Source organism: Terrapene carolina, unplaced genomic scaffold (assembly GCF_002925995.2).
Source record: "Terrapene carolina triunguis isolate 2854851 unplaced genomic scaffold, T_m_triunguis-2.0 Scaffold103, whole genome shotgun sequence".
NCBI lineage: Eukaryota > Metazoa > Chordata > Testudines > Emydidae > Terrapene > Terrapene triunguis.
This window is the reverse complement of record NW_020664454.1, coordinates 5,203,480-5,216,180: the sequence shown is the minus strand read 5'-3', so window position 1 is coordinate 5,216,180 and position 12,701 is coordinate 5,203,480. Positions and strand designations below refer to the sequence as shown.

Here is a 12,701-nt window from a genome sequence, read left to right as displayed (position 1 = left end):
GGCGGGGAAGTGCCCGCCTGGCGGCTGGGGTCCGGAGGCAAGGGGGCTGCCTGAAGCCCATAGCGCTCGGGCAGCTCGGCTCTTAAACAGAGCCGAAGAGTCAGGGGAGGAGCAGAGCCGCCATTTTCCCGGACACGTTCGGCTTTTTGGCAATTCCCCCCGGATGGGGGTTTGAGTGCCGAAAAGCCGGACATGTCCGGGAATAAGAGGACGTATGGTAACCCTAGAGTGGCTGTTTGCTCCAACCCTCCCACTCCTTCACCGTCTGTTCACCTCAGCTTCATGCCACATCTGTCCCTCTTCCAGGGGTGGCGGAAGCTTCCTAACAGTGTGTGTGTGGGGGAGGAACACTGGTGCCTGAACCATGGCCCCACCCCACCTCTTCCCCTAGGACCCCTCCTCCCCGACATTCGCCCCTACAGCCAGTAAAAAGTGGGAGGGCTAAAAGTGAGGGGGCCATGGCCCCCTGGTTCCCCTGTTCCGGCACCCCTGCCCTCTTACCCTCTTCTCTCCTGCCATGTCCCCCTCCCTTCCCATTTAGCTTTGTGGACCTAACATGGCGTTTGCTGGCCTCCTATTTGTCACACTGCTTGTGTGTGTTCTACCCCCTTCCTACACTGTGCGTCTGTCTTGTCTATTTACATCGCTGCTCTTCAGGGTAGGGACTGTGCTGTTCTGTGCCTGGGCAGTGCCAAGCACAATGGGGCCCACTCCCTGGTTGGCCCTGAGGCCCTACTGTAACAAACATTAAACAAGCAGCTGTGAAGCTGATGTCCCATTAGACACTAGTAATAGTGGACAGAGGGGCAGCTTAATGTTTTGATTTTATGTTTTAGCCCTCTCACCCAGCCTGTGCCTGGTGTTTGTCTTAGATGATAAGTAAAGCTACGATTTTGTCAGGGATATTTTTAGTAAAAGTCCCTGACTTTTACTAAAAACATCCCTGACAAAATGGGGAGGGAGGAGGGTCCAGCACCCTGTCCCCTCCCCCCACCTGCAGCAGCTGGGAGCTGCAGGGTCCCCATTGCCCAGTGGGGCTGGAGCTGGGGCTGTCCCCCCGCCACCTCTGCCGGCAGTTGGGTAGCTGTAGGGAGCCCTTCCAGCAGCTGCTGATCAGCTCTGGGGTCCCTCTGCTGCTGTTGGAGGCAGCTGGGGCGGTGGCTGCTCACAGAGGCTGAGCAGTTGCTAGGGGGGGGGGGACCCTGCCAGTGGCAGCAGCTGGCTGGGGGGCTGCAGGGGGCCCTCCTGCCACTGAGCAGCCCCAGGGTCCTGGGTCCTTCTGCTGCTGTTGCCGACGGCTGGGCAGGTCAGGGTTCCTGCTGGCGGCGACAGCCAGTCAGTTGCAGGGGTGCCCGTGCCGATTGAGGAGCTGGGGGGGGCTTCCACTGAGCAGCTCCAGGGTCCCTCTGTTGCCATCGGAAGTGGCTGGGAGCTGCAGGTAGTGGGGGTACCGGCTGCTCGCAGAGGCTGAGCAGCTGCAGTGGGGGGCCCTGCCAGTGGTGGTGGCTGGAGAGCTCAGGGATCCCCACCGGTGCCGATGGCCGGTCAGTTGTGGGAGGTCCCACCACCTGCAGCGGCTGGGCAGCTGCAGGAGGTCCCCATGGCCCGAGGAGGCTGGGCTGCTGCAGGGGTCCCCCGCTGCTGGCTTCAGCAGATGTTACTGAGCATGCTCAGTACACCCTACTTAGCAAATTCAGTCAGATAGCGTTTTTTCACACTACAGGGTGGCTGGTCCGCTGTGGGGGTCCTCAATGTCATGGAGGTCGCTGGAAGTCACAGATTCCGTGAATTCCGCGACCTCCGTGACATAATCGTAGCCTTACTTATAAGCTCTCCAGGACAGGAATTGGGCCCTCCTGTCTACATATGGACAACATCTAGCACACCGTAGACACTATTTGTAATACAAATAACAAATCGACCACTGATTGAAGCTTTAAAGCTTAAAAATAGATACAAGAGTACCAGTTTCTTCCATCTAGTGTTTGGTGCATGGGGCTATGTGCCAGGATTTTTTCTGCTATCCTAGACATGACACCGAAAGGAGAAATTGCAGTCTGAAAAGACCCTTTTTGGGTAACCACGTGCAGGAGTCTCAGAAAAGATACTAGCAACTAGGGAGAGCTGCTAACATTTAAGACAACATGAACACTCTCACGCTTTAGGTCAGTGGTTCTTAACCAGGGGCACATGATGTACCCCTGGGGTACACAGAGGTCTTCCAGGGAGTACATCAACTCATCTTGATATTTGCCTAGGTTTACAACAGGTTACAAAAAAGTACTAGCAAAGTCAGTACAAACTAAAATTTCATACAGACAAAATGAGAAAGTCAGCAATTTTTCAGTAATAGTGTTCTGTGACACTTCTGTATTTTTATGTCTGATTTTGTAAGCAAGTAGTTTTTAAGTGAGGTGAAACTTGTTACACAAGACAAATCCAACTCCTGAAAGGGGTACAGTAGTCTGGAAAGGTTGAGAACCACTGCTTAGGTTTCTACTCAGACCTAAAGTGAATACAGATTTATGTAGAATATAAGTAGAAAATAGGAAAAAAATCACCCCCTCTCAGCTAATGGTTCTCTCTTTTCTAGTTTCTCTCTCTTCTACTAACACCACATTTGTATGGAGGAAAGTTATTGATGTAAAACACACTTATTTTTCTTCATTTGTTTTATATATGTACAAATGCTATACTTTATTATATTAAAATGTGTGTGTATCCATATACACACACTAATTATACACAGACATATCAGAGAAAATTTCAAGAGAATACTTGAGGGCTTTAGTTAATGTGTAATAATTCATGCCTAGGTGCTGTGGCAACAAAGTAGGTGTGAATTATTACATAATAGCTAGTGTGCCTGGTTAAAATTCTTGGTACATTTGCCATCATACGGAAAGCTGTGTCAAGAGGGTGGCACAATTATTTTAATTCCTCCTTGCAGAGGTTAGCTATTATATGCCGCTTATTTAGAATGAAGTGGCATCTTTGCTCACTGGTTTGAGCTGGGACAAGATTATGCATCCTTTTAACTGGCTACCTATAAAGTTTCCAACTGATTTTAAGTTGACTTCGCTGGTCTTGTATGGTGAAGGCTCTTGCTGTTTCTTCTTCAAGCCTTGGCTTGGCAAGTATCTGTGCTTTAAAACCACCTGCCTTTTATGAATTCCACTACCACAGCCAGCAGTACCTTTGCTGAGCTAGCCCCTAGAGGGTGCAATTTGCTCTCTAGACAGCTATCGCAACCGACCTTTTTTTTTATTATTATTATTTTAAGGTTGGTTTTGTTTTAGTTAAAACCACCAATACCTCCATATTTAGGACCTCCTCCTGTCCATCTTTCCTAGAATCCCCTTTCTAGTTTGCTCTATTTGTTTGCAGGTTTTAGAAGGACAATTATATTGTTTTCATTTGTGGTTTTTATTACTTATTCATGAAATCATCATACTCTGGCTTGGGGACCTTTGCAGGTGTGCTTTATAAAAACAATTACAACGTACCCTGTGATGCACTGAGCACCCTCTATTCCCATTGACTTCAGTGGGACCTGAGAATATTCAGCACCTCTGCAGAAGTGCTCAGCACGTGGCCTGATTGGGCTCTTTTTGCTTAAATATCAACCTCTGAGTGTCTAAGGCAGTACTGTCCACAGGTGCAACATTGAACATTGTTTAATTATTAGTCTTCCGATATATTTTTTTAAATGGTAAAACAAACACAGAATCAAGGTACTTTTCATGATTAAAAATTATTCTCTTTTGGAAAAGGGAAATTGAAATCTGTTTCTTTACAGATTTTTTCATTCCATTGTGTGTATGGTACAGACTCATTCATTATTGTAAGGTTGCTACTGAGTGCTATGCTGCACACATACTTATTTGTTATTGCATCCTGGGGCATTGGTTTTCTCTCCCCTCTTACTCCCCTCTCCCCTCCCAAGAAAAAAAGTCTTGATGCTTGTATTTTGAAAAATTAAACACAGAAGGGGAAATCCTCACCCCACTGATTCTATGATTTCAACAGGGCCAGGATTTAACCCCAAGAATTATTACACCTCTGCAAGCACACAAAAGGGTAGGTCTAATTTGGGTCTCCCATTCTTTACAGTGGTCCCTTCAATATTACCTCCAAAACATGCCGAAGTATTGAAACAATTAAATAAAAACAGGTTAAATTAGTTTAGATACTAACATATACAAATACTCTCTCCATCATTTCAGCCCTTATATACGTAGGGGTAAGTGCCTTACATTTTAGACAGCTGCATCAAGCTTCACTATAAATCCACAGTATTCAGAGAAGTCTATTTAGGTTTGAGGCCTGAATTGCTTAACTGGGGAAAATGTATTACAAGACAGATAGTCAGATGAGGTTTACCCAGAGATTCTGCAGCTCCTGATCTAGTCTGATCTCAAACTAAGCAAGGTTGGGTTAGGTTGGCACTTGGATGGGAGACTCACCCCCCCACCCCCACCCCCAAGGGAATATTGGTGTTTCAGTAGGTGGTGCTCCTCTCTCCAAGTCAGTATTGAATCAATGCCCTGGGATGTTGCTGGGGGGCACTAAGTTACTGGAGATGAAATCTTCTGAGTAAGATGTTAAACAGCGGTCTTGGCCATTTGCTCACACAGTGCAAGGCATACACACCAATGGCAGAGCATAGCGCTGGGAGAGGGATTACTTACACCCAAAGAAACCCCCTAGTACACAACCCAGTTGGTTGGGCTGGATATTTGGGCTAGGAAATCCTGAATAAGATGACAATGAATTTATACCCTAACACTAATCCTATCAATAGCGCTTTGGGAGGAACCCTCTCTTCCTCTGTAGGGCACCAGCACAAGGGGGCCCTAATCCTGACTGCAGCCTCTCCACACTGTTGGACTGAGGTTCATTTACTCAGCAGAGAGTCTAACAAATATTTATTAAGGCAAAAGACTCAGAGTAGCGATCAATTATTCACAAGTGGGAAACCCATCAGAACAATCTCGTCACAGTTGCCTCCAGCACCAGACAATACAGCTTCAACCTCCCTTTGTTACATAAATTTAGGCCAGGTCTACACTACAAACTTACATCAGTATGTCACAGACGTGAAAAATCCACACCCCTGAGTGACAGTTATACTAACCTAACCCCCAGTGTAGACTGTGCTGTGTCGATGGGAGAGTTTATTTTGAAGAGTAGTTAAAACATGGCTTCCGCTACCAACTGTTTGGTTCTGGTTTTAAATGTGTTGATCTGCATATTGTTTAGGGCCTTTCTTCTCCTTAAACTAAGTTTCACCTATGTTAATGTAGCACATGTAGTTTCAATTGTCCCGGAGAATGTCTATACTGTGTAAGTTAAGCACAATTAAAAGTGGCAGGTAACTCTGCTGTGTACTGGGAGAATGGACTAGCTTGAGCTAGCACACGTCTTACCATTGTTTGGAGAAAAAGAATTAGCTCTTAGCCTGATTTCCTCAGCAGTTAATATGCTTGATAAATTCCCTTCACTAGTGCTGCCAGAAAGTGCCCTACTTACTTGATTACTGAGCCCTGAACATCATACTGTTGCAATCTTGGTTTCTCCTGCTGCTGTAGAGATTCAGCAGTAGGCCACAGCTAGTAGGAGGCTCAGAAATGACCAATGCAATTTAAAAAGAACACTTATTTCCAATTGTATTTCACAGTTCATCGATGGTGAGAAATGCTTCTCGCTAAAGCAAAGTGAACCCCACCAAAGGATGCAGGTTTCCTTTAAGAATTTTAGTACTGACATGGAGCAAAAATGAGTAGATTGCAACATCTCCACTGCAAAACAGGTCTGTTGCTTTTTGTTTTGATGCCCAAGCCACTAAAGACTGTATGTGCGATCAGTGATACTATGGATCTCTCTCTACCACATAATTTTCAGAAATACGGCCATATATATATGGCCGTCACTGCCAATAATACTGTCCTCTAGCACAATAACTCTGGGCAATCACAGACAATATATAGGGAATATCAGGGCACATCTCTTCCATTTAAAGATTTTCTTTAAATGGCTCACTGCTTTGAGTAATACTGTAGTGCCATAAACACAGTATGAATCAGAGACTAGATTTTTCTTTCCTAAATGCATAATGATTTTCAATCACTTGGGCAGAGTTTCTTCTCTATTTTACAAACACTCCGAAAGTGGAGTCAGATCAGAAATAACCTAATATGAACAGCCATCTCGTGACCACCAAAAGAAGAGAGAATTAACAATCAGCCTCCACAACAGTTTAAAAAAAGTTAGTCTTTCCTTTTTCAGACAATTTAGAAGCTTATAAATAATTCAAGAATGAATATGCATATAAAACAAAATCGTTTTTGACATATCCGGTTCCTACCAACATCTGGAGACCATTTAGTACATCCACAGGACAGCAATATCCCTTCTGGTTCTATGTAGAAAGCTGGCAATGCCCCATATTTCATACATCTTTTTGTTCTGTGTTTTGTACAGCACCAGCATAATGGCATCTTGGTCCATGACAAGAGCTGCTAGGGGCTATGATAATATAATACATTATAATAAGAAATAATATGGCAACATGAAAGGATTTGATAGCCATGTTTCTCACCTCTTCTCTACTGAAGACACACATGTGATAAAGTTCTTCTTGGATTTAGAAGAGCTTGGTCAGCACTTGTATAATAATCTATTTGAACCTTTTGCCAGCTGTTCTATGACAGTGGTTCTCAACCAGGGCTCCGGGGCGCCCTGAGAGGCCATGAGCAGGTGGGCCGCCAAGCAGGGCTAGCATTAGACTCACTGGGGCCCAGGGTAGAAAGGCAAAGCCCCACCGCATGGGGCTGAAGCCCAGGGCCCTGAGCCCCGTCACCTGGGGCTCAAACTGAAGCCTGAGCAATATAGCTTCGCAAGAGCCCGTGGCGTGGGGCCCCCGGCAATTGCCCTGCTTGCTACCCCCTAACGCCGGCCCTGGCGTTTAGATACAGAAAACCAGTTGTTGTGGCACAGATGGGCCCTGAAGTTTTTAATAGCATGTTGGGGGGGGCCTCAAAGAAAAAGATTGAGAACCTCTGTTCTATGAGATACATACTATTCTAAAATTTACCACATCCATTTACAACAACCACAAGATCTAAGCAGTATAGGGTGACCAGACAGCAATTGTGAAAAATCAGGGCAGGGGGTGGAGGGGTAATAGGAGCCTATATAAGAAAAAGGCCCAAATATTGGGACATCTGGTCACCCTAAAGCAGTATTATAGCACTCTGCTAAATGATTCTTCCCAGGTTTCTGGCCTAGCTGTCCATGGGACTTCTGGATAAATAAAACAGTGAGATGTAGCATTGTGATTCAGTGAATAGGACACTGCTTTGTGAGCCCTGAGACTTGGGCTCTCCCACTGACTTATTGACATTCTGTTTGACACATCTGGACAAGCACTTAAAAGTAAGTGAATTTATTACTTTTTCTTTCAAATAGCTTTGCTTCAGCAATACTCATGCCACATCTGTGTTCCCTTTTTGTGAACATTTGAACAATTGAGATTTTATTGGCATGAATGTTCGCAGAATGCTAACTGCCAAGTTACCTGGGTGACTATTCCCATTAAAAATGCTTGCATGCTCATCCAGTCAAGGAAAAGAAAATACCATGTGAATTATCTGACCAATCACAAGATAGCAAAAGCTCAGTTATCAGACACTTGCAGCAAACTGTTGAAGATCAATGCACAGAAAAAAAAATCCACTCCAAGCATTGTTATTTGTCATTCCAGAAAACTACAATCTGCTCATGGATATTCTGTGATGAGGAAGAAGCTACATATGTTGGGTAAATTATTCATTGTAAACCATTTACTCTTTATAACAACCCTTAACATATTTGAAAACTTATCAGGCTACTCTTCAGTCTTTTACTCAAGATTAAACATGCCCCGTTTTTAACCTTTCCTCACAGGTCAGGTTTTCTAAATCTTTTATCTTTTTTGTTGCTCTCCTCTGGACTCACTCCAGTTTGTCCACATCTTTCCTAAAATGTGGCACCCAGAACACTACTCCAGCTAAGGCCCCACCAGTGCTGAGTAAGACGGCACATCTACTACCTGTGTAATACACCCCAGAATGACATAAACCTTTCTCACAATTGCATCACTGTGTTGACTCATTCAATTTGTGATCTACTACAATCTCTAGATCCTTTTCAGAATACTACCCTCTAGCCAATTAGTCTCCATTTTGTAGTGGTGCGTTTGATTTTTGCTTCCTACGTGTAGTACTTTGCACTTGCCTTTTTTGAATTTCATTTTGTTGAAATTTGTCAATTCTCCAATTCGTCAAGTTTGTTTTGAATTCTAATCCTGTTCTTTCAAAGTGCTTTCAACCCTTCCCATCTTTGTGTCATCTGAAAATGTATAAGCATACTCTCCACTCCATTATCCAAGTCATTAATGAAAATATTGAGTAGTATCAGACCCTGAACAGACCTCTGCGGGACCTCCCTAGATGCTTTGACAGTGAACCATTGATAACTACCCGTTGAGTATGGATTTTCAACTAGTTGTACACCCACCTTATGGTAATTGAATCTAGACCACATTTCCCTAGTGTGCTTATGAGAATGTCATGTAGGCTGTGTCAAAAGCCTTATTAAAAAAATCTAGATTTAGCACATCTACAGTTTCCTTTCTATCCCCAAGGCCAGTAACGCTGTCAAAGGAGGAAGTTAGGTTGGTTTGGTACAGTTTGTTCTTAAGAAATCCATGCTGGCAATTCCTTATAACTAGGATCCTACCAAATTCAAAGCAATGAAAAATGCATCACAGACTCTGAAGTCTGATCTCCCCACCGGTGAAATCTGGTCTTTTGGGTGCTTTTACCCTAAACTATACAGATTTCATGGGGAGACCAGCATTTCTCAAATTGGGGGTCCTGACCCAAAAGAGTTGCAGGGGAGGTCGCAAGGTTATTTTAGGGGGTCGTGATATTGCCGCCCTTACTTCTGCCCTGCCTTCAGAACTGGATGGTCAGAGAACAGCGGCTGTTGGTCAGGCGCCCAGCACTGAAGGCGGCACCCCACCAGCAGAAGCACAGAAGTAAGGTTGGTAATACCATACTATGCCACCCTTACTTTTGCACTGCTGCCTTCAAAGCTAGGCAGCTGGAGAGTGGCGGCTGCTGACTGAGGGCCCAGCTCTGCAGGCAGCAGCGCACAAGTAAGGGTGGCAATACTATACCATGACATCCTTACTTCTGCACTCCTGCTGGCAGCCGCTCTGCCTTCAGAGCTGGGATCCCAGCCAGCAGCCGCCATTCTCCAGCTGTCCAGCTCTGAAGGCAGCGCCGCCACCAGCAGCAGCACATAAGTAAGAGTAGCAGTACCGCACCCCCCTCACAACTCCTTTTTGGGTCAGGACCCCTACAATTATAACACTGTGAAGTTTCAGATTTAAATAACTGAAATCATTACATTTACAATTTTTTTAATCTTATGACTGTGAAATTGACCAAAATGGACCGTGAATTTGGTAGGGCCCTACTTATAACCCGATTATCCTTTAGGCACTTACAATTTGACAGTTTAATAATTTGTTACAGAATCTTTCCAGGTATCAAAGTTAGGCTGACTGGTCTACAGTTCCCCAGGTCCTTTTTGTTCCCCTTTTTAAAGGCAGGTACTATGTTTGGACTTCTGCAATCCTCTGGGACCTTACCTGTGCTCCATGAGTTCTCAAAGATAATAGCTAATGTTTCTGAGATTGCTTCAGCTAGTTCCTAAAGTACCCTAAGATGAAATTCATCAGGCCCTGCTGACTTGAATACATCTAACAACTAAATATTCTTTAACCTGTTCTTTCCCTTTGTGGGCTTCTGTGTCTCCCCCCTTGTTGTTAATATTAATTGTGTTAAGTATCTGCTCACAATTATCCTTTTCAGTGAAAATTGAAGCAAAATAGGCATTAAACACCTCAGCCTTCTTATGTTGTCTGTTATTACTAATTAGCCCCCTTTCCCTGCTAAGCAGAGGACCTGAACTTCCTTTCATCTTTCTCTTGCTGGCATGCTACTGGTATCAGGTGGGGAGCAAAAAAAAAAAACTAAAATTGGGTGTCCTTGCTAGACCGCAAAGGGTGAATAAATGTGCAGTTGCCCTCAACGGAGACATAATACATTATGTAATTTTCAGTGACTTACAGTATGAAAATCCAAATATCCAGGGTACTTAAAAGTACCTTGCAAAATATGTTAGGTCAGAGTATGAAAGTTAGGTCCAGTAGCTACAGGAAGGAAACAAGAATTGAGTATACTGGATGTACTGAAAGCATCAGCAGCTGAGTCAGTGTGATTTCTGGCACATCCTTCCTTGTCTCCCAAAATTTAAACAAAATTACCCGATGCTTCTGAATAAACATTCCTTCTTGTGCCCAAAACTTACTCTCCAACAAATGCCTGTGTAATGTGGTCACAACCACACTAAGCCACTATCACATTAATCAATCTTCATTATGTAACAGCCTTGCAAAATACCATCATGAAAATGTATTCGCCCAGGCATAAAATCTACTCATCTACCCTTAAGGATGAAAAAAAACAACCTCCCCTCCCCCCGACATTTTAGTAGCCTGTTAGAAAAATTCTTGTCCAAGGAGAATCTGCCAGTAGAATTGTGCAAGGCTGTTATAAACACATTAAAACATTCGGCGTTTTTAGCTCCTCACAATGGTTCTATAGGAAGTGTAAATTTGCTAATCACTCAGTCGCTTCACTGCTCTAAGTGCCACATACCACTTCCCTTGGTCCTCGCCAGCAACTCTAACCAACATTAATGGAAGTTCCGTGGCAGATTGAGAGCCCTTAAGACGTATGCTCTAAAACCCAGGAAACACTTTCTGTCATGGTTTTTCTAGATCAATTTAAATCTTGTATTGAAGTTATTCTCTCCTCAGTTTGCACATATAAATCCCACTAAGCCCAGTGCAAGTTACTCATGTGTGGAAAGAGGTAAAAAATAGACAACTCTGTAGATGCACTTTGAAACCACTTAATAGCCTAGAATCTGATGTTTTATAATGTACCCCAGACTGATCTTTTATCAGTAAATGTCTTCCTTGTCTGCTGAAGGACAATAGCTTTAAGTTTGTTACATTGACTCTGATTGTATAACAAACTGTTTATTTCAAGAATCTTCATATTCGGTGGGGAGTCTATTCTCAGAGGTAAATAAGATATGCTATTTTTTAGACTGGAACACATAAGATTCCAGATCCTAGCTAATTATTTAAACACAGATTCACTTGTTAACCAAAGTACCCCCCCCACACACACACACAAACTAGAAGTTAATCAGTTTTATGAAGGCATCAGAGTTCATAAACTGAGTTAAAACAACTGAAAGATCACATGAGCTTGATTTCCTTGTTAGCCCAAAACAGGGACTCCTCATCTCATGGAGTTTTTATTATTATTTAAACGGATGGCATCTCAGGCCAGCTCAAGAGCAGAAAACAAATCTCAAATCTGTCTTCTTTGAGGAAGCAGGAACTATATGTCAAAATAGAAGAATACAACACCAATTGGGTATAAACAAGGATTGTTTATCCAGCAAACACACAGTCTCCATTTCACCTGACATTAAGATACCATAACCTACCTTCAAAATTAAGTGACTCTATGGCACAGGTTTCCTTTACAAAGGAGTGCCTGAGAAAACTGGAATGGCTAGCAGGTGCCATCAAGCGACAATGTCATTACAATGGTTTTCAAAATCAGGACGGAAAACTCTTTAAAAAGTTTGGGACGACATAGTCTCTTTCTCCCCAGAGGCAGCACTGGGAGTTTCCATGGATTGGGGGTGAAGGTATGGGCTACCTATTGCACACAAGCTGCAAGAACAATCCCAGCAAGTTTCAGAGTAGCAGCCGTGTTAGTCTGTATCCGCAAAAAGAACAGGAGTACTTGTGGCACCTTAGAGACTAACAAATTTATTAGAGCATAAGCTTTCGTGGGCTACAACCCACTTCTTCGGATGCATATAGAATGGAACATATATTGAGGAGATACACACATATATACATACATACACACACAAACACACACACACATATATATATACACATACACACACACATATATAAACATTGAATCTATCTCCCCTTGTAAGTATTCTCACACTTCTTATCAGACTGTCTGTACTGGGCTATCTTGATTATCACTTAAAAAAAAAAACAACTTTTGTTCTCTTAGTTAATTGGCCTCTCAGAGTTGGTAAGACAACTCCCACCTGTTCATGCTCTCTCTATATGTGTGTGTATATATATATATATATGTTCCATTCTATATGCATCCGAAGAAGTGGGCTGTAGCCCACGAAAGCTTATGCTCAGATAAATTTGTTAGTCTCTAAGGTGCCACAAGTAATCCCAGCAAGATGTCCGCCCCCCCACTACTAGCTTTGCCTTCTCAGACACAACGCGACGACTGCAGGTGACACCTGTGGCCAGGCCCCTGGGCCCAGCCTCTCGAGCTCCCCCAGCCCAGCCGCGCGCCCCCGGCCCCCCAGGGCAGCGGGTCCCTGCCACGGCGCAGACCTGGGCTCGCTTTTCCCGCTGCCGGCTCTCCGGGCGGCTCGGACGTCCATGAACGCAGCGGGAGGGGATCCAGCTGTGCTCCTGGCTGGGGCAAGGCTCGGGCCGATGCAGCAGCCGTCTCATGGTG

General features: G+C 44.1%; 1 protein-coding gene across 1 annotated transcript in view; it reads right to left on the bottom strand.

The window, feature by feature from the left end:
* The window catches only part of LOC112112197 (tetratricopeptide repeat protein 39A), a 72,593-nt gene extending 59,892 nt beyond the window's left edge, over positions 1-12,701 (bottom strand). Inside the window, exon 1 of the mRNA XM_026651809.2 lies at positions 12,575-12,701. Within this exon, the coding sequence (XP_026507594.1) occupies positions 12,575-12,624 (50 nt within the window). The 5' untranslated portion in view covers positions 12,625-12,701. The remainder of the gene's footprint in view (positions 1-12,574) is intronic.